This window comes from Gallus gallus, chromosome 3, assembly GCF_016699485.2.
Source record: "Gallus gallus isolate bGalGal1 chromosome 3, bGalGal1.mat.broiler.GRCg7b, whole genome shotgun sequence".
In the NCBI taxonomy this organism is placed as follows: Eukaryota; Metazoa; Chordata; class Aves; order Galliformes; family Phasianidae; genus Gallus; species Gallus gallus.
The window spans coordinates 38,114,837-38,136,546 of NC_052534.1; the positions used below are offsets into that span (position 1 = coordinate 38,114,837).

Below are 21,710 nucleotides of genomic sequence, written 5' to 3' on the forward strand. Positions count from 1 at the left end.
GACGCGGCAATGACGGACATGGTTAGTGGGCACGGTGGGCTTAGGTCGACGGCTCCACTTGCTATTGACTTGACCGGCAAGCCGCCCTGACACCAAACCACAGGGGAACCGCCCCTCCCCTCACTCCTCAACTGGGCGCGGCCATTGGGAGCGGCGCACGCGGCCCGCTGGGCTCTGCCCGCGCCTGCGCAGAGAGGTGCAGAGAGGCTCCCCCGCCCGCGATGGAGGTGGTGCTGGCCGACGCGCTGCTCGCCCGCGGCGGGGATCCCGGCGAGCTCCTGCGGGCCGTGTGCGCGCCGCTCTCCGCCGATCGCGCGGAGGCGCTGCGCCTCCTGCTCCAGCGCCTGGCCGCCGGCGGGCCGCGGGGCGAGGCGGAAAGCGAGGCGCTGCGGCGGGCCGCCTGGGAGGTGGCGCTGGAGCGGTGCCGGCCGCTGCTGCGCCTCGGGGACGGGGCGGCGGGCGGCGCGGAGCGGCTGCGGCTGGGCAGGGCGGCGCGGGGCGCGCTGCGGCACTGCGTGCAGCTCTGCGGGGCGCCGCTGGCCGCCCGCCTGGCCCGCGACGCGCTGGCCGAGCTGGCGGGCGGCGGGCCGGGCGCGGAGGCGGCGGTGGAAGCGCTGGCGGCGGCGGCGCCGCGGCTGGAGGAGCCGGCGCTGGTGGCGCGCTGCGCGGCAGTCGCCCTGGCGCTGGTGCGGGAGGAGAGCGAAGGCGAGGCGGCGGCCGCGCTCGTGGCCGGGCGGCTGCTGCCGGCGTTGGGCGGCAACGGGCTGGCGCTGGGACGCGTGTGGGACGGGCTGCTGGGCGGCGGGCCGGCGCCGCGGGCCGGGCGGGCGCTGCTGGCGCTGAGCGCTCTGGCCGACGCGCTGCTGCCGCGGGGCCCGGGGGCGGCGGCGGCGGACGCGCGGCTGTGCCCCCGCTTCTGGCGGCTGGTGCAGGAGGGGCTGACCGAGCGGGACGGGCTGTGCCGGAAGAGGGCCCGCTACCTGCTGAAGCGCGCCGTGGACCTCAGCGGCGGTCAGGCCGCCTGCCTGCGGTGTCCTCCGGACGGCCGACACGGTACGGCTCCGTGCCGCGTTCAGCGTCTGTGTGACCCGGCCCTGTAGGGCCTTCGTCCCTCTTCTTCATCCCTACCTCTCCTCGGGAAACTGAGGTGGTGGGGGGCGGCTGGGAAGGGCCGGGCCCTGAGGTTGTATCTGCATGGAAGAGCAGGATGTCCTCCTGAGCCCCTGTTAGAGAGCTAACGCAACTTTAAAAGGGTCTGAGTGGCTTAATGGGGTGCTTAATACTTGCACCAACTTTAAACGTTGTCATGGAGGTTGGGCTGGGTTGGTTGTGTCCTGAACACTGTTTTGTGTTGGACTGATGGGAGGGTGGGCTCATAAAGTCGTTTGAGTTGGAAAGGACCTTCTAAGACCACCTAGTCCAACTGCCCTGCAATGAACAGGCACACCTACAGCTAGGTCAGGGTGCTCGGAGCTCCCTCCAGCCTGACCTTGTGTGTCTCCAGGGGTGTGACATCCACCACCTCTCTAGGCAGCCTTTGCCAGTGCCTCACCACTTTCACTGTAAAAAAAACTTTGTATCCAATCCAGATCTCCACTCTTTTAGTTCAAAACGATTTCCCGTTGTCCTGTCAGAACAGACCTTGCTAAAGAGTCTGTCCCTTTCTTATAGGCCCCTTTAGATACTGAAGGACCGCTCTCACGTCTCCCTGGAGCCTTCTCTTCTCCATGCTGAACAGCCCCAGCCCTCACCCCCTCCTTGCAGTGAGGGTGTTCCATCCCTTGGATCATTTTTTTAACCCTCCTGTAATACACCTCAGGATGCTGAGGCATACGGTGTCCTGCTTATTCTCAGCCTGCAAGGCCACTTGGATATGTTCTACCAGTCATATGAGAATTAATATCAAAGGCTTGTGGGCTTGTGGAGTTTGTTTTGGTGGCCTTGCTTATTCAAAACTTAGTTATGTAGAAGCTGGGGTGAGGAAAGGCTCTCGTTCCATCTTAAGATGTTGCATTTAATCTTTTGCAGGATGGATTCCAAAGGAATTGTGCCTGAATACATGTTTTTGTTGCTTTTAGAATCAAGTCTGTTTTGGTGGTCTGCTGAGGAGAATGAGAAACTCCTGCAGTTCTGGGAAACTTACATTTTGATCATGGAAACTTTGGAAGAAAACCAGGTGAGGGTGCTTAACTGTAGTTTGTATGTGATATGTTACTTTTGGCACTTATAGTACAGGTTTTGTTTGGTTCTGTTGTTGGGTTTTTTTTTTTTTTGTAAAATATGTGATGGAAGGTATCTGAACGTTAATGGACCTCTTTTTATTTTGAGTATCTGAAATACAGCAAGTGTGATTCATTCAGAGGAAAATTCTGGATTCATTCCATCTGTGAAAGAGTTCTGATTAAAGCTGTGGGCTGAACTAAGAAAAGGAAACCTGGACTGTAGCTTGTTTCAGGACCATAGCTAACCTGTTCTGTAGTGCAAATCAAGCTGCTGCACTTGGTAACTTCTTTTCAGTAGAGGGCACTACATCTCTGTAGTGAAGCACTTTGTGAACTTGGACAGAAATAATTCTGCTCTTGACTCAGAGTCCACTGTACTGAATAGAAAGAGTGCTTCTGGGGCCTCTGCAGTTGTGTGATGTTACGACAGTAGTCAGTTGTGACCACCTCTTTGTAGCTTGATAGTAAATTTCAGCCCATGACTAAGTGCTGATTCTTAGGTTTGAGTAACAAACAGACTACTTATGTCGCATCTGATTTACATTTCAGATCCATGTCATAAAGCCAGTTTTACCTAAACTGAACAGTTTGTATGAGCTTGCTATATCAGGAAAAGAAGGTAAGACATCATTTACTGAAACATATCCTAAATGTTAGGCAATTAAGTCTCAGTTTTTTTCTTTGGCATTGTTATAGCAACTCTTTAATAAGTTTTACAGGCAGTGCCGTTCTGCTCTGTGATGGCAACAAGAAGAAATCCTACCATATGACAAAATTGCATGTTAACGCTTCATGCCACTAACCCTAATTAAAAGGTCCTTTCCTTCTGTAATTTGTTTTAGTTGAGCTAGTGTGAAAGCAAAGCAAAGCTAGGAATTCTTAGGGTAGATCTTACAAGTCATCTGTACAACACTGTAGAAAGAGGAAGAGGAAAAGAAAACCTCAGTGGGAGAGGAAAGAGAAGGAATAAAAGGAGCACTGAGGCAGCGTGGTGGATGATGCGATGGGATTTGCTACAGGGCAAAATGGAGCTAATCTAATTAGCACAAGGGGGTGGAAGTTAAAGTTCTTGGATTTCTGAAGTAGAAGGATGGCAAATAGAAAAGCGTTGCAGGCAAGTACAATATTCGGACAAGAAGACTTACAATAAAAAGGACATGTTTTTCTGTTTTGTAGTCATTTTCATTTGTGACTGATAAAGCTTGGAGTAAATTTTGGGAATCATGCTATTATATTTTCTGCATAGGGGATTTAGTAGGGCATTTTAATAAATCTAGTAGCTGTAATAGTCATCTTGAAATCTGTTGTGTGTCATCCAGAATGTCAACATGTCGTGTGTTCAATACATTTTCTTAAAACATGGAGTTGTATAAGGAGTATGTTGGTGTGTCACTGTCATTTCCACGTTAATTTGGAGGAATTTGCTTTTGTAACAGGTTGTTGGTTGTTTCACCCATCGTGGCACATGTGCATTTATAAAAGAATGTTTGAGAGTGAGAATAAAACACTGACAAAGGAAGGAGTTCTTCATTTTTTGGAGCTTTATGAAACAAAGCATCTTCCAAATTCGCTTGGTTTTTCAGAGGTAAGAGGCTTGGTATTCCTTGCCAGATCAAGCAGGTGTTCTAACTTGTGATACGTTCTAACACCAGTTGCCTCAGTAGCTTCACAGTTAAATACATTCTGTATATTCTTTTATGAAGAGAAGTAGCCGTGTGAATGACAGCAATATTTCTAATTGGTGTCAGATATAATAGCACTTGTTAAATGGCTTGGCTAGAGGGGAGTGCATTTTTATGTGCAGTCATTCATTCACGTTTCAAACTAACGTTCTCTAAAGTTACCAATGTATTGAAGCTTCTCTGAGAAGTTAAATTAGCAGGAGAAGGATTGATGCTTCGGATTTCCACAGACCCCGAGCCTCTCCAAAATTGTTAATCATTATTAATTGGCTGAACAGAATAAAAAGTGAACTTAGTCAAGTCTGAGCGCAGCGTCTCCTAGTTAAGGATTCTGACTCTGTCTCTACTTTTAAAGTGAAATGAAGTAATCCTGGTTCGTCTCTATCGGTGCTTTGCAAGTGTACATTTAGCCACTGTTGTTCTTCTTTTATCAGTTTGTTATTGGACCGTTAATGGATGCCCTCTCAGAAAGTTCCCTTTATAGTAGGTAAGCCACTGATTATTAAATGCAGTGTTTATTGGAATTGTCCTAATAATATTCATTTCAGCATGTTAGTAAAATCTTGGATAAAGAAACACACATTAATAAATAAATGGTGTTTACTAAACTCACAGATAAAGAAATTCTCAGGAAAGATGGGTGTCTGTAAGATGAAGCAGGTTCAATTTCAGCAATGTAGGGTTGCTGTAAGGTCCCAATTAACACCTGGAAATCAACTGAGACATGATAAATGACTGAAACGGCTATCTTCTATTTTTCTTAAATCATGTTCAGAAGCTGTTGCAAATTTATAACAGGTAGAATTTTTTTTTCCAAAGTACAGCCAATTATTTGAGGCCAGGAGATGACGGTGACCTCCTTTTGGTGTAAAGATGTTATACAAAAACAAAAAAAAAACACACAAAAGTAAACCCAGATGAAAGTTGGAGGGGTTCTGAATTGCAGTACATTCAGTGTACTGATGGCCTTAAATACTTTGTGTTAATTGCAGGGGGTGTGCTGAGAATGGGAAATAAGATGCTGAAAGCACTTTCTGCCAGATGAAATTGCTTGGGTGAAGGATAATCAGCTGGTGATCTAAAACGGTGCTGGGTTAATACATGAGTCTTCTGTCGTAGCTTCTGTACTTCTGGTCAAACATATATTGAGATATTTCTGGAAGTAGAGGAGAAGTACATGTTTGATGTTACCAGGAATATATGAAGCTGTTTGGGATACTGCCAAGCTATATGAGAGAAAACTGTAGGATTTCCTGATTGCCTTGTGCTAACCCTTGGTCAGCAGGTTTTTGAGGCTTTATACATGCTTTATCTCTGTTTCTCTCATGGAAAGTTTCTTGCATCTTTTCTTAAAACGTTTTGTGCTGGTCAGTAGTTCTGTTTATGCTGACTTCATGATCTGTTCAGGAGGGAAATCCCTTCTCTCCTGTGCCCTCGTGGGGGTAATTTGTCCTCATTGTTCTCCAGATCAGACCATTCTCATCCTCGCTGCAACTTGTCTAGGGAATTTTCTGATTTTGTTACATGGATCTTGGTAACCTGCTCACCCAAAGGCCTGTAGCATACCATGTGTACAGGCACAATGTTGAATCCACGGTGCCATTTCTTAATGTGGGCTTAACACAGTATGATTCCAGCCTTGAGTACCTAGAGGCTGTGCTTGAATGCTTGTGTGTGCTGCTACCCTCCTATGTGCTTGGAGGTGGCCAGGGAGATTGGCATTTTGGTAGCCTTCTTCATCCTCTCTGTATTTGCCAGATGCTGTTGAAAAACTGAGCAAAATGGAGGGAGCAGGGTGATGCACTCCATCTCAGTGGCCTATTGGAACAGTGTCTGCAGTGAATTTACCTCCGAGCTGCATTTTATTTTTGCTTAGGGCCAGTCCTACTCGTAGCTGCTAACATGACAGTTGTGTATTTGCTATTTAAAACCCAACAGAACACCAGGTCAGCTAATGGGAGCCTGTCCTCCTTTGGGAATGAGGCTGCAGAAATTTTTGACTACTTATGTGATGCTTCTTCCAGAAGAAGAAAAAGGTATGTTTCAATTTCACCTCTTACCTTTTCATTTTTTCCTTTTAAAGAAAGAAGTCAAATTAAAACTACAGACCCATTTTTCACATCCCACCTGTGCATTTACAGCAGTTTTTCCACATTACTTGAGGGGAAAAAAGTAGCAGTTCTCATTTTGACAGTGGAGTTTCCAGGGAAGAGAGAATTCTTCAGAGGTTTTGAGGGACACTGCTGCAACAAGCTACCAAATTGTCTTAAGGAAAACTGAAGCATGTTTACTTTACTTAATTAGAAACAAAAAAGACAAACCTCAGTTCTGAAGCTAATAGCTTTTTGCAGATCCTTTTCTTCAACAGTTTGGGTAATGCTACACTATCCAAAGAAATCTTTAGAGCTATGACATTCTGTGGTGTGGGTTTTTTGGCTTGTTAGGCTGAGTTATCAAAACAAATGATCTGCCAGACCTTTCTGGTCACAGTCTGTGTAGCGTGGTGTTCAAAAGAACGAGAGTGCTAAAGAAGTTGAATAAGGGTTCTTTCATTATGAAGTTGGATGCAGGAAGATTTCTGAGACACTGATGTTCTTCCTCTGAGTCCTTCTCATTTAAATGCATTTGAGAGCAGGAAATCACACTTGATTTATTTTGTTTACTTTTATTTGAAGGCGGTTTCCTGTTAAAGTTTATTCAGAAGATGACAAATCGCCACTGGTGTGCTGTTCCCATTTTGTTTCTTTCTATGGCTTTAGCATACATCCCTACATGTAAAGTACTGGGCACTGATGGACTTCATGCTTTAAGGTAAAATATGTGCTCTGTTGTGTTCTTACAGACTTCTTGTAAGGATATGTACTGAACACCTAGAACCAGCGCTTAATTCATCTCTTACTTCTGGGGTGATCTGGTTGTCCACGAGAATGAAAAGTTCCATCTCCTTTATGCCTAGTTCACAGAAGAATTTAATTGATGAACGAAGTATTCTTCTTATTTAAACAAAATAAAAATAATAATTAAAAAAAAAATCAGTGTTTTCAGACAGTTACCATCACTTCTTTTTTGGCATTGTTTTCCCTTAGTCTTCTTTACTTTCTAACTGATATGTTCTTCTAATTACGTTAAAACCTTGTTTAATGGTAGGTGAGGCTACTACAAAAGGGCAGCCCACAAAATTGAAGTCTGAAAGACCTGTAAATAAAAGACTAGCTAAAGTTCTTAGCACACACCTTGTTCTTACATCTACTGATGTTTGGTAAGTGCATTTGTTCACTTTCAAGACCTGTTAAAAGTCAGCGATTACTCCAGTTTAAGTGAATTTAAACTTTGAAATAAAACTTTATTTGGAGCCCAAGGAATATTAGAAGTAATTTACAAAGAACAAAGTCAAGACCTATCTGCTGATGAGAGCAGTGGATTTCCTTCAGTTTCTTTCACTGCTAGTTTAACAATTTGATGGCATATTTATTTTCTATCTCTGACAGATAAATAAATGCAAACATTTAATTATCAGTTTGAACTGATGTGACCATAGAGATTTTGTTTCAGATTATCCAAATAGACAGTGTACAATGACTGTGGTATACCTAGTAGGATGTGTTTGCTAAATGCAATCTAATATATTGAAAACAGTAATTAGCAAGTATAAGATGCTTGTGAACATCCTCAGTGTTTTGTTCTACAGTACACATTTTTCCTCTTTGCAGAGATGTCCTGCAGTGTACCATGATTACACATCAGATTTTGTTGCGTGGAGCTGCTCAGTGCTATCTTCTTCAAACAGCCATGCATTTGACAGATGTGGTGAGGTTTGGTTTTTGTTTTTTATCTTCCTGATGTAGTAGAAATGCACCAACGCTTCTGTTGGTTTAACAGAGTATTACAAAATTCCTAAATAGAACACAGAACAATAGGTTCTACTGGATTTGCAATTTTTTTTAACAACTACTTAAAAGTCATAAAATCATTTGCGTTGAAAGGGATTTCTTTTAAAAGCCATCTAGTCCAACTCTCCTGCAGTGAATAGGCATACTTATAGCTAGGTCAAGTTGCTCGGAGTCCTATCCGGCCTGACCTTGAATGTCTCCTAGGACATCCACCTCTGCTCTGGGCAGCCTGTTCCAGTGCTGCACTACCCTTATCATTTAAAAGAAAAAAAAAAAAGTACTTAAATATGGGTATGCTTCTGTTAACTTCAATTTTCATAAGATGAAGAGGTTTTTTTATTATGTTTATTAGTTGAGATTTTCTTGTAGGTTTTTCATGAGCTAGTTATAAAACAGTACCCTATTACAACATACGCTGTATAAACTATGATTTAATAGTTATGGATGTTCATTTAGTTCCTAAATACCTAAAAGAATGAAATTATTAATATCAGAATGATAAAGCTGTTGTAAATGTTGAATAGCAAGAACTTTATTCAGTAGACAGATCATTCATGTTTTGGTTGTTAATAACATGCTTGCTTAGATGAGCGGACACTAAGCATTGCCCTTCAGTTCTGAGCTTCCATGTTGAATAGAATTGTTATTTCAGAACTAGAGAAATAGTACTTCACAGCGACTGATTTATGTCATTAATTTAAGAGGTGTTAATAATGGATAGCACAGTTCTTTTAGTCATTCATTAATTTTCAGGTAGATTTCAGGAAGATGGGTGTTGAAAGTAGGTAATCTATAAGGTCCCTCCCAACTCAAAGCATTGTATGATTTTAATGCTTGGAGGAACTCAATTATATTCCTTAATAAGGGTAAAGTTGGCCCCTAAGAGCCAAAAATGAGTCTGTTTGGTGGAAAGGAAAGATCACTTTCTTCTTTTGTAACATTTGTCATATGAGAGCAACTTCCTGAATCGTCAAGTAGATGTTACACATTGAATAGCTGTCAACATAATATACAATTTTCATTCACTGTTTCAGGAGAGAGTGTCTCTTCCAGAGGTTGCCAGCTTTCTTTTGTCCCTTAGACCAGAGGAGTCCCTGAGGAGAGATACTGTGTTGTGGATGGAGGTGAGAACCGAAGCTACTTCTTTGTTCACCAAACACTTTTTAATACCTATGGAAATGCATGATTAATTACTGCTTATGTAATATTTAACTAGTTAGCAACATTTGTGTTGGCATACGCTGAGCTTTCTGGATGTGGAATCCTAAGGGTTTTGCTTGAAAGCTGATTTTCCTTTACTGCCATGTAAGGGTTAATGCTAACCGTACAAAAAAAGAAATATTCAGCAGATTCAAAACTAAAGAATCCTAAGCTGTATCATCACAGCTGTTGAAGGTAATAGGAGGGGAGAAGATGACTTCTCTCTTCTGCAGAATTGAGAACTTCTGCATGAAGAAAAAGGTATTTCTTGAGGCAGTGTTTTTTAAATTTCTTCAGAGCTTCTACGTACCAACTGGTCTTGTTCTTAATCTCTAGGATATCTAGTATTGCAGTTTTTGCATGTAAACATACTGAAATGCATATCAGAATCAGTTCTTACTCAGCCTTTTGGTCCCCAAATGCTGGTCCTTTGAGAGACTTCTGTGTCACTGCAGCCCCAGTCTTCTGCTTTGTTTGCCATTATTGTAGCAACTAAAATTGCTGTTGGTAAACCTGTACTAGTATCTGTAATCTCTCATTAGGGATCCATGCTCTCTCTTCTAAATCACTGGTATCATAAAGTAGAACATGCGAAGCAGGGTGTCTATAGAATCCACAGAGCCATGACTTGGGCTTTTCTCTCTACTTTTATTAAGGTTACCGTGTGTGTGTAACATCCACAGCTGAAGCTGTTCTTGGCCATTTTCACTCCAGGCAGTTATTTCTGTATAATATTTATATATACGTTATCTTCTTAGTGACTACTTTCTTTTCCTCCTTTCTCCTTAACTTTTTTTATTGTAAAATTTCATCTGATGGAACAAATTAAAGAGGGATAGTCTTCCAGTATGGTGAATGTTTACCCTTTCCCTTAGTTCTGAGAGTACTGTTGGAGATAATGTGCAAGTCCCTGTATGGGCCAGTATGAGGGCCAAAAAATGTATGAGCTGCCTCTGATTTGCACATAGTATGCAAACACAGCTCAGGCAGGAGTAACAGGGTAAGCTCGGAGGGAAGAATATGCCTAGCATGTAGAGTGGGATTGTGAATTTTAAATTTCTAGGTGTATGTCTATAAGATGAGCATGTATATAAGATGCAAATTTCTATGAAAAAGTACTCCAAGAAGGAATGATTTTGTGTATATAGCATATACCAGAAGCAGCTGAGTAAGTAGCCATACCTTTGGCTGGTTGCGCAGCAGTAGAAGGTCTTTGCAGTGTTGTTTTGTTGTGTGATGTGCAATACATCCTATTCCATTGGTTTTTTTTGTTTTGTTTTTAAATATATATAAAACAACAATGCGATTTTCATTAGACAACATTTGATGATCAGAAGCCTCTTCTAGGATAAGGATATTTTACCAACATTACTTAGATTTCAGAGTTGTTTTTTTTGCTTATGTTGGTACCAATAATCTCCTCTTTTTAGCTGCTCTGAATGACTATTTCTGTGTGTGGATAGTAGCATGCTAAGCCTCTTGGTAACTCCAGTGTATACCTCCTACGGTGTGGATTTGCTGATGTAACAGTTCATATTTCAGTGCTTTAACATACTGCTGTCATCTTGGTGATGTCAGCACAGAGTCGGCAGACAGAGTTAAATAGCAACATACTGGTTTTAATTTAGCTTTGCAGTTGGCTGCAAGTGAATGACAGATGCTTTGGGAAGTCTGTGTGCTCTGATTTTGAGCATCAGGAGATATCATCACTATGTCTGTATGTGCGTGGTCTTGTGGGAGAGTACCTTAAGACACCTGCATCTGAAGGTAAGTTACATATTTATTAATATAGAATGGTTTTGAAGATGATTAAAAAATATATTAAAAAACCCATTGGTTTTTTAGAAGGGTTATTAGCTTGTTTATATTGTACCTATCCAAATTCTACTAACGTTGTGGCATTTATTGTTCTTAAATACAAACTTTATTTTTCTAATGTCATTTTTTCATGATAAAAAATAGTCCTGCAGCATTAATTGAAAATTAAGCCTTAATACTCACATTTATTGCTGTGGTGATGCTAGTCCATTAGATTCCTTCTGTTACTTTTCTGGCGATGCGTGAAAATGCTGGAGAGTCGTGGCAGAGGGAAACACAAACAAGTCTGGATAGATACCAGTCTGGTAGTCTTGAAAGAAAATCTGTAGCTTTTGTCAGCAAAGCTTTGTAAAATGACCTGATGTATTTATGGGGAGAGGATTTGCAGTTCATCGCTCACCTTTCAGAAGCAGATGAGCTGTGACACATTTTTACCAGGCAAGGTTCTTTGCATAGATATGCAGGTAAATTCCAAAGGGACTTCTTTCTTCACTACCATGGTTTGATTTATTATAACTTCACTTCATAGTTTTCTTTCGAGTACATTGAAATGAGAGTCAAATTGACTGGTTTTGAATGCTGTCTAACTTTGTGTGACACTCACTTATTTGATACTTGCCTATAGGAGACACAAAAGCTAGGTCAGAATTTGTGTATGATGAACAGCTTCAGAAACTTTATACAGCCTGGGAAACTGAGCGTCTAATCATGAGACAGTGAAGCTGTAAAGAAATTTTGTTCATTAGTTTTCTAGGGTAAACTCTTCACTAAAAGATTGTCGTGGATCTTCTCTGCTTCCTGAAGGACTTTATTATCTGTAATTGCATGGCATACGTCTGCTTCACTTTTAAAAAGGGGTGTTTGTTTTAATTTGATTTGATATGAATTTTGGTTTATAAGCAGCTCTATGAAGGGGAGGGCTAGGAAAGGGAAAGGGCCATATCCAGCTGCTTGAACTGAACCTCCAGAGTTTGTTTTGCTTTCTCAATTTCCAAACCCAAAAACCATGAAGCTACCCTAAGTACTATGTAAGAAGTTACTTGTAAGTACAATTAAGTATTCAATAAGGAAAGTTCAGTTCAGCTTTTTTTGATTTCCTTCTAACATGGTAATTTTATTTCTTGATCTAACTTCTAACTAGTTAAAATAACAGCTGATGTTTCTGAGGAAGCGTTATGAGATCGCGTTGTTGTTTAACTTCATTGAATATGCAGTGTTCTTTTAAAAGCAATAGAGAAGCGTGTTGTGAGTCTGCTACTGCAGCACATTTTCTAAAATTGATTTTGGCATAGAGGCAAATGGGATCAGCTTCTGGGAGGTGTAGAAAAGAAAACACTTGTGCTTGAGTTTGTATATAGAAAAAAGAATGCAGAAAATAATCTTGTTAGCGCTAGTTGCTGTTCTTCGGATAGTTTGTTAAAGTAATATGATGCTATTTTCTAAATGCTGTGGAAACCTTAAAATATCTTTGATCAGGAGAAAATTGCTTTATGCCAGACTGGTTTGAAGCTAAGCTTGTTGCAACAATGCTTCTGTTGGCTGCTGACGTGGAACAGATGAGGAATAAATCCAGGTAAGTATGAACTACCTTGTCTTACATTTCTCTCTCCTTTTTTCTTATCCCCTGACACTCAAAGGGTCTGATAGAAGTCTGATCGAATCAGGAAGTTGTCCTTTTTTCCTGTGGACTTTGGGTCAGCTTGACAGTTTGTAGACCTTGTCCAACTGCAAACATACTGGGTATTGTTTCCATAGATACTTAGGTGACATGGAAACCTGTGGGCTATTTATTTCCATAAGTGACTTCAGCACTTAAGGCAGATACTCAGAAGAAGACTTTCTTTTTAATTTTTGTTTTTGTGTAGTGGAAAAAGCAACATAAAATGGATTGAACTAGAGGCTTTCTTGAACCCTCTTCTGGATGTCTTGATGAAACTTGGCAGTAATGCTTACATACCAACACTGAAAACAGATAAAAGCCTACAGCTTCTCTTGAAGTTATTGCAGACCCGTTCGTTAAAATGTTCCAATACACAAGATGGTTAGTGATATCTTCAGTATACTGTGTCTTATATTAATTACAGTCTAACTAAAACTAAGATACTTCATGTTTTAAGACTGTTGTCAACTTAATACAAGCCTAGAAGTGGTAAATGTGTAAATCTGACATATCCTTTATGAAATTAGGTCCAGTCCTACAGAGGTTCTTCTGAAGGTGCCCCAAGGACTGGGAATTGAGAATGTGGAACCTTTCTTAAAAAACACTTTGTTATCCATTAAATTAGATTTGCAGTTATCTAAAATGTGGAGAATGAGCCCATGTTGCAAGTATATGTAGGCCTGTTCTTTGCCAGTCTGTGGATTTCACAAATGGTTTAGACAGTTCAAAAATAAATGAGTATAGAAACCCAGCCTAGCCTCTTTAGTTACCCTGGGTTCAGGTGGAGCCTTCCTTGAGCATCTAAAGCGATCCTGGTAGGCATACTATTTCCATGATTGACTGGTAGATACTTTTGCTTCGATTAACGCTCTTCAGACTGCAAAAGTTTGGACGTCTCTGATTATTTCACGGTATTTGGTATGATTTCACTTGGCATGCTCAACTGACTTGATTTGGTCTTGGTTAAAAGCAGGAAGATGAAACGGTGCTCACTAAGCACAAGTGTGGTCATTTGGCTGTCCAGGAGGTTTGACCTGTGCCGCGGGCTGAGCATCTTTACTTGTAGCTATGGAGTCCAGCAACTGTGGAGTCCTTACTGCTCCTTTTCATAAAGCTTTGTCTATTTGTAACCAAAATAGAACTTCCTGAGAGTGAGGAATTGCAACGTGGTTTTCACAGTTAGGATGGTAAACTTGAAGAGGATGGATCTTGGTGTTTGATTTCTTCCTCTCCAGATTTTTCTTCAGTGTGTTATTTATAAAGTGAAATACTATCTTTGGAGCAGTGCCCAAATATCTACACTCATATGGGGACAAAAATGATTTGGTATTCTGCATTCAGGTTTTGTAAAGATGTTTTAATGCAGACCTGAAGTAAATGTAGAACCTTATTTTAAGTGCTTTATACAGTCACTTCCCTTCCTCCCCCCTCCAAAAAAATTGCAGCTACTTGAAATGTAGAGTGCCAATTATGTGAGTTTTCACAGTTCATGTTTTTTAGTATTTTGTTCTGTAAATAATTTCTTTATCTGCCTCTGTGCTTGCTAAGGTAGGTGTGATCAGTCGCTGCTGCTTTGGAAATTTAGATGCCCTACTTAATATTTTATGTTCTGCTGCCAGGGTTCTTAAGCTATTGCAAGGTTGAGCATCATGGTGTTTGCCTCCTTTTGAATGCCCCTATAGATAAGGAGCCTTTTGAGTCGGACTTGTGTTTCTGTGTTAAGATAAACAAGGATTGCTTTTCTTGCATTGTTTCCTACAATTTTAATGTTTTTCCATCTTGTGCAGGAAGGCCAAGTATTAAATCTTGTTTCTTCAGTTATGAACTGGCTGTGTTGGGGGGTGGGATGTAATGCTGCAGAATACAGAAGTTTTGCTGCTATGTTGATTAAAAATGAGGTGAGCAGTCCAGTCATGGGAACAAGAGAGAATGGGTGGGAAGAGAAAAGGGATTTTAAAAGCTTGTAAAACAAAAATAATAGCAATTTGAATGTTCTTTACTTAGGAATAGTATAATGGGGATAGACACATCCTGAAAGCAGCAGCATTTTTCCAGAGGTCTTAGCATCTATGCAGACTTCGTTATTTCTGCTGTTTGCTATTTATTGTCTGTAATAGTGTTAGATAGTCATTGACAGCGAAATGGATTTTGTTGTATTAAGTGTTTATCTGAGGAATTTCTGATTTTAATTGTAGAACACTTTGTAATGATTTGAAACTTAAATCACCTTTAGAAAAAGCGATGAGATGTTAATAAAGTGACATTTCACCTGCTTGTTCCATACAAATAAAGCATTAGAAATGCAGCCCAATGAGCTATTTTAATATAGAGCATTGAAGGTAAGCACAGTACTGATTTGGAACTCTAAGCAATTTAAAAGGAAACAAAGCCCGTACCGTTTTAACTTCTGGATGTATGAGAAGGGGATAGCTGCATTTTTGTTACAGTAAATTGCTGTATGTGCCAAGTTTGTTCTTTATTAAGGGGTAAGTTCACCAATAAGGTGTTGGTGCACAGGGATGGAACCAGAATGTGTGTGCATTAAAAACTGGGAAGTAGCACTGTGGTCTTTGGGTTCCCTGTGGGTGTGTGTTTTCAGTTTTGTTACCTAATTCCTGTTAAATCCAAGGGAAGGATATCACCTGGCTTGATTCCTGGGACTCTGGTTTGTGCCACTAAAGAGCACGGAGCTAAGTAAAAGCGTGCTCAGGTATTTGAATACTTACTGTCTAATACCAACAATGTATCTGAAATCTGAGTGGTGTCATTTGTTTAAGAAAGTGTACTTCTTTGTGCTAACATATCTATTCTGCTTTTCACACAGATGAGGTGTTGTTCTTTATCCGGAGATCTCTAGTGACACCTATGGAGAGTGTTCTTGAGTTTATCCTCCGGCGGCTTACCACAAACGAGTTGAGTACGGTAAGGAATTATTTGGAGGCTTCCTTTGCTGTGGTTTTGCTTGGTAATTTCATTTACCAGTGTCTGAGTTTTCATATCAAATTTATTAATGCCTGAAAAGTCCATTTGCTTAGAAACACTTCTGTGATTTTTTTTTTTAATGGGTGCAGTTAAGTATTATTTGCTGAAAATGAGTTTAGAAAAGAAAGCTGATGCAGAATTCATGGAGGAGTTTATATGGAAAAATGGACACAATTGATAATAGAAGTCAGAGTCGCTTCTTGTGGTTGGTGAAATGAAAAAAAGGTTAAGTCTGTGAGAGGACAGTACAGTGTCAATAACACAAGTGCCCATTTCTGCAAAAATAAAGGACAGAAGCCTGGGGCTCCAGCTTGCTTTCAGTTTATACTTTCCATACTCTTTCTGAGAAAGGGAAATGCAAAGGAAGAAAGAAAGGTTGATAGGCAGTCCCCACAATGCAAGCGTGACAGAAGAAGGATAAGAAAAGTTGTATTGCATCAAAGCAAGTGTTAGAGTTGAGTCAGAAGAATTTCAAAGTCTGAAAGGTGGTGAAATTGCAAAGGTGCTACTGGTAAAACTAAAGGATGTTTTTTGTTTGTCATACAGTTCCTTGAGTTTAAAAATAATAATAAAGGGAAAGTTGTTCAGCTGCGGTGACTGCTGTCGTTTTCCTTCTGCTGTCACTGTTGACATTAGTTTTCTGTTTTCAGTTTGGTTCTTCCTCTTAATGCTTCAGTTTACCTTTGTATCCTCTTTCATAGGTTGGTGACCTGGATCGTTGTGATCTATACTTAGCTTTAATTCCAGAGATTGTGAATTTGTGCCTGCAGCTCAGCTCAAAAAAGTTACCAACTGTCAGGAATTTCATCTCATCCCTGATTAATGCCTCTATTCGTAATTTTCGGGAGACAAATTCTACAGAGGTAATTAGTATCACTTAGAGCAGTAGATATTGATACAAAGTAAATAAGACAGCAGTTATTGATTAATATAGGTACACAGAATTATAATCATATCTATTATACAAAGTAATATGTCTGTGTATGCATATACTTCCCAACGTGTCTAATTAGTTGACAGCAGCATGTCAATGTAAAATATTTGTACCTAAGATTTTTAAGAGTTTTGTTTTCTTACATTACTTTTTTAAAAAAGTTGGTTAATTGAAAACTGTAATTGACTATAATGGGCTCTATGTACTCAAAAGCTTTTTCCTGGGAAGTTATACCTAAATGAAAATGCCTTTGGCATGTCACAGCATTAGCTTGAACATGCAGTGAAAAAGATATTCTAGAACCCAGCCTTGCTTTGACTTTTCCTTGTCCTGTAGCTGTATTTAATGAGGCTAATATATCTGAAATACATTTTCAAAAGGTAAAGAATCGTTATTATCATTTAAAAGGAGGAGATTATACTGCCCAGCAAGTACTAGTTTTAATCTTTGCTATTTTCTGGGTTGAATTATTCATCGAGAACAGTTAATAGCACAGTAAAAAGACTGTAAGGATTGGATTTGCCGGGTTTACTTTGCTAAGGAAGGACAGAACTTTTTTACTTTAGCTATATGAATTAGAATACTTACTCCATTAGTTTCAAAATAAACATTCTTTGATTCAGCCAGCGTTCAGTGGGGCCTCTACAAGCATCTTTTGGATTCAATGAGAATGATATTGTCATGACGATATAGTACATTTTCAGTTCAGTTTTATGTAAGTAGGAAAAAAAAAAGTCCAATGTTGAGTAGTTCAGGTGGGAAAATGTTTTCTGTTCTCTGCTGAAAGTATTTTGGAGATATTTAAACAACAAGCTTCTAATTTTTTTCTGAAGACATTTTGTTTCCTTAAATGTATCAGTTGGTTATTGGTGTTGTATTAGAGAAGAAATGGATGCATGTTTGTTTTCTTAATTTGTTCTCACTAGGAGCTGAAGCTTAAAGAGCAAGTTAAAAAAGTCACTAGCATAGCCTCGCTCACAGTAGTTTGTGAGCTAATGGATCGGAAACCTGAAGCACACCTTGAAGATCTGCCTTCTGTGGATGCTCTAAAGAGATTTACTGCCTTTTCCCAATTTAATGAAGTATTAAAGAAACCATCTTACATTGAAGAAAAAAGTGGGTACGTCTGTGATACTGATTAAGTAATAGTCCAGAATAAATTTGATTAGAGAGTGGAGCAGTGCTTAAGATGCTGGGTTTTTTTTTTGTTATCTTTGATAACTTTGTACAGAGATAAAAATGAAGAACTGTGGGCACCAATGATTCCTTCAGTTTCTCTTCTGTCTTTGTTCTGGGTCTAGAGCATTGAAACAGCCATAGTGTCTCAAACCAAAAGTTCTCTAAATCAGTTCAGTGCTGTTGAAGCACTTTTCTAGTACTGTGTAACCAGAGCCAGCTTTGAATGTTGCTGATACTTAAGCCACCTTACCTATCCGTACACTGCACAAAGCCATAGCATGTACACAAGTCAGTTTAAAAAGAAATTATGTACAGTTGGGAAAGGGAGGGAAATCCAGAGCAAGCTGCAGGGTCAAAACACAAATACTTGAGGAACATAAAAGTACAGAAAGCATGTGGTGATGTTTCCCCTGAATACTCTTCCTGAAGTTTATAACTAATGAGACAACCTGAGCTCAGAACTGATTTTTCTGTGTTTAGGAAACTTTAATTTTTGGGTTTCTGTTCATGATTTTGCCCCATCTCCCCTTTAACCTGTGAAAATTGGAGTGTCTTAAGTACAGTAAGTACAGTAAAGCTGTTCATAGTAGGTAGGAATGTGTGGAATGATTAAATACAATGCATGTTTAAGAAGATTTTTTTTTTTGCAGCTTATGTGAGGAAACATCATCTCAGGGATGGGGAAGAATTGTTGCACGCTATGTACGTGACCAGTGGATTTGCCTGCGTTTTGTCTTAAATAAATTTCCAACGTTGGCTCAAGAGTATGAAGAAGGAACTTCAGAACTGTCATTAACTGCTAAAAGGTCAAGAGAAATTCTGGAGTCTGCACTGGAAGCCCTAACAATTCTTCCTTCAGATCAAGTTCTACCTGTGTTTGACTGCATGAGAGTCCTTGTTCCCAAGGTAAAAGATGAAACAACTGCAAGATATTATTTAGGTGTATTTGTTCTGTCAAATTTAACACACTTCTTTTTGTTCTCAGCTTCTGAACTCACTGGAGTGTCTCTGCATAGAAGCGTTTGACTTGGCTTGGAAAATCATATCCTCTTTGAGCAATACACAGCTAATATTTTGGTCCAATCTGAAAGCTTTTGTTCGCTTCATCTTTGATAATGAGGTTTTAGCTGCTGCTGCAAGTGCAAAGGGCCAAGCATATGCCAAGATAAAAGAGGTCAGTTTAAGAACCCTTTTGTGAGAAATAAGCATAAAATTTATCTGGATTTGAAAATGTATCTTACTTTTCATTTTCTCCTCAGCATTCGTGGTGATTTTTTTCATTTCCTAAAAGAAATTAGTTTGATAGGAGATCAAGATCTGAGAACTAGGTTAAACAAATGGATAAACAAATGGAACTTGAAGTATAAAACAGTGTTAGCTCTGTTCTGAGAAAGTAAAAAGACCTGTGAAACCTTCATGTTGAGTCACCTTTTTCTCTTCTACTATTGAAGATAATAGCAAACAGTTGAAGGGTATCTGCAGGGCAATACAGACAAAAGATCAAAGTGCATGTTTTTAAAATATAGTTAGCTTCTCATGTTTGCCAGCTTGAGCAGTTTCAGAGTAAAGGCTTATAAGTGAAAGACTTTACGTATCTGTTGTTCGTTCTTGTAACAGAAAAAGAAAGAAGTGTTTCTCACATTTTTAGACTTCTGCATTCAGTAGAACGTGGGATTTTTTGCTCTGTTATATTTGCATTGTGCACTTTCTCTGAATTTTTGTATTCAAGATTTGCCACCTGCACTGACAGAAGCTGTTATTATTCTGGGAAACTTTTCTAGGAGTCATTAAGAAAATATTTCCTTAGATGGAACATCACAGCCCTTTAAAACTTAAATAGATGCTATTAAATAAGGGATCTTTTAACTATTTAACTGCTTTCTTACAGTGCTGCTTTTTATCCCTCTGAGTGTCTAGGTGTAAGAAACAACAACAAAAATGGTCACCTTAGAATTGAGTTTAACACTGCATTGTAGAACTGCTTCCATATTTTGGAAGACAAAAGTGTTACTATTTTGTTTGTAAGATGCATATGGTTTTCTGTAACTCAGTAATCCTTCTCTTTGCCATGGTGGTTTTTCTTTCATTTTGAGTCCCTGTGTTCAGTACTGGGATGTTGATTCTTCTTGAGAAGGCAGAGAATATTTATTTCCTAAAAAACATTTCATGAGGGTTTTTTTTTCATTACTTTTCCTCTGGCCATTAAATGTTTGCACAGAGCAGTTCACAGTGACTGTAAATACATTTACCAGAGCTTTAATACTTCATAAATTAGCTACCCATACATATGTATGCTTAGTATTGTTGTCTTTTGCTACTTGTCACAGAAGTTACAGTAGATCAGATTGCAGTTTGCCTTGAACCGTGTCCTGATGTCAGACTCATATTTGTAAACAATAAATAATGTATAAGCTTTATTTTCGGCTCACTTTCTTGGAATGAACATTGCTGTCAGCTCTTCTAAGCAGGAAATAATGCTTTGCATTTGTAGTCTTAATGTGAACCCATGCCAAAATAACGTGTGTACGAAGACAGGTAAATATGTCTAAGTTCTAGAAATCTGTTAGATTTGTCTTCTAATGAATATTTGGCAATTGTATGTGGCCACTGAGCTGTAGCTAGCTTACTTTTCCTTTTTGCTGTTCTTGTTTTTTCTTTGATGTTAAGAATTACCATCTTAACTTCGGCGTTAGTATTTCAGACATTATGATTAAGTAAGATTTATTTTGCCACTGAGTCTTGAGTCTCCAGGACAGCTATCCCATTGCCTGCAGTGGGGCATACTATGGCAACAGGCATCAGGTGGTAATGAAGATCTCCTCTATTCAGCAAAGGGCATCTGGTTGAGCCACCCTCTTGCCCCTTGATATGAAAATGAAGATAAAGTTCCTAAGCAAGTGTCTACTTAAATATATATTCTTATCCCATTCCTTGGCAGCTTTTTTTTTTGCCATTGAGCCCTTGTGCAATGGCTATTTAGTTTTAGGTAAAGACAGAAGAAAAATGAAACTACCTGATACTGGTTGGCAACAGAAGTGTAATTTTGTCTGCCATGGTGCACTGACTTTTCATGACAATTAGAGGGGGTGATATGAAGGAATACTTTTGAGCCAGAAAGGAAGTATTGCTGTATATAATACAGAAGGTCTTCCAAAGAGATGCTCAAAGCACTGTGGTTCTAGGCTTCGTTTCTTCTGCTGCTTTTTTCCTTTTACCTTGTAATTATGCAAATGTTAATCATGCTAAAACTCAGATTTCCTGAGTTTCTCACATACAAACGTGAACTTCAACATGGATGTAATCCTCATTAAAGAGAACTAGTGATGTACATATAAGGAAAAAAAAATGCTTTTTTTCTAAATTGGTAAGGATTGATTTGGGAGCACAAGCTTTGTGTACTCACTAAAGTAAGCCCAGGTGTTTGTTGCAGTTCCCAGGAGATCCGTGAGAAGTCTGCTTAGATTTGTATAACCATTTGTTTGGTTGTCTTTTTAACATAAGCATCTTGGGCCAGTTGTTACCCATTCACCTATCAGTATAAGCAGAGAACTGTAAATCAATTTAAGACAACGTTAAATTAAGGGAATCTCAGGTGCAGGAGGGGATCACACCTGCAATAATAGGATGACAGAATGGCTTGGGTTGGATCTTAAAGCCCACCCAGTTCCAACCCCCTGATGTGGACAGGGCTACCCCCACCAGCTCAGGCTGCTCTTGGCCCCATCCAGCCTCGCCTTGTGTACCTCTGGGGTTGGGGCACCACAGCTTCTCTGGGCAGACTTTGCCAGCACCTCACTGCCCTCTGAGTATAGAATTTCTTCCCAACATCTAACCTGAATCTCCCCTCTTTTAGTTAAAAATACGTTAATATTGCAGTAGTTTATAGTAATACTAGCTTTTGTGGAAATTAAGACTTTTAATCTTCAATTTCTTCTTTTCAGATAATACTCAAGCTCATAGATATGTCCACTACAAAAACTGGAGTCTTCAACGTAGTCCTGAGTCACTGTTGTCAATCATGGATACTTCCCACTTTTGATAACAGAAGTGCTGTGAGAAATGCTTTCTTAAATGCTGGGAATTACTGTGAACTTATCACCGAGGGTTGTGTCTTTGGAACTGTATTTAGGAGAGATCAAAGGT

General features: G+C 40.0%; 1 protein-coding gene across 1 annotated transcript in view; it reads left to right on the forward strand.

Moving 5' to 3' along the window:
* Positions 1-198: 198 nt before the first annotated feature.
* TARBP1 (TAR (HIV-1) RNA binding protein 1) overlaps positions 199-21,710 on the forward strand; it is a 32,855-nt gene continuing 11,343 nt past the window's right edge. Inside the window, exons 1-18 of the mRNA XM_040698280.2 lie at positions 199-1,053; positions 2,079-2,176; positions 2,772-2,841; positions 3,659-3,807; positions 4,339-4,391; positions 5,843-5,940; positions 6,580-6,715; positions 7,615-7,711; positions 8,829-8,918; positions 10,623-10,761; positions 12,289-12,385; positions 12,678-12,853; positions 15,297-15,394; positions 16,156-16,317; positions 17,315-17,508; positions 18,218-18,473; positions 18,553-18,741; positions 21,509-21,708. Coding sequence (XP_040554214.1) covers positions 222-1,053; positions 2,079-2,176; positions 2,772-2,841; positions 3,659-3,807; positions 4,339-4,391; positions 5,843-5,940; positions 6,580-6,715; positions 7,615-7,711; positions 8,829-8,918; positions 10,623-10,761; positions 12,289-12,385; positions 12,678-12,853; positions 15,297-15,394; positions 16,156-16,317; positions 17,315-17,508; positions 18,218-18,473; positions 18,553-18,741; positions 21,509-21,708 — 3,134 coding nt within the window. The 5' untranslated portion in view covers positions 199-221. The remainder of the gene's footprint in view (positions 1,054-2,078; positions 2,177-2,771; positions 2,842-3,658; positions 3,808-4,338; positions 4,392-5,842; positions 5,941-6,579; positions 6,716-7,614; positions 7,712-8,828; positions 8,919-10,622; positions 10,762-12,288; positions 12,386-12,677; positions 12,854-15,296; positions 15,395-16,155; positions 16,318-17,314; positions 17,509-18,217; positions 18,474-18,552; positions 18,742-21,508; positions 21,709-21,710) is intronic.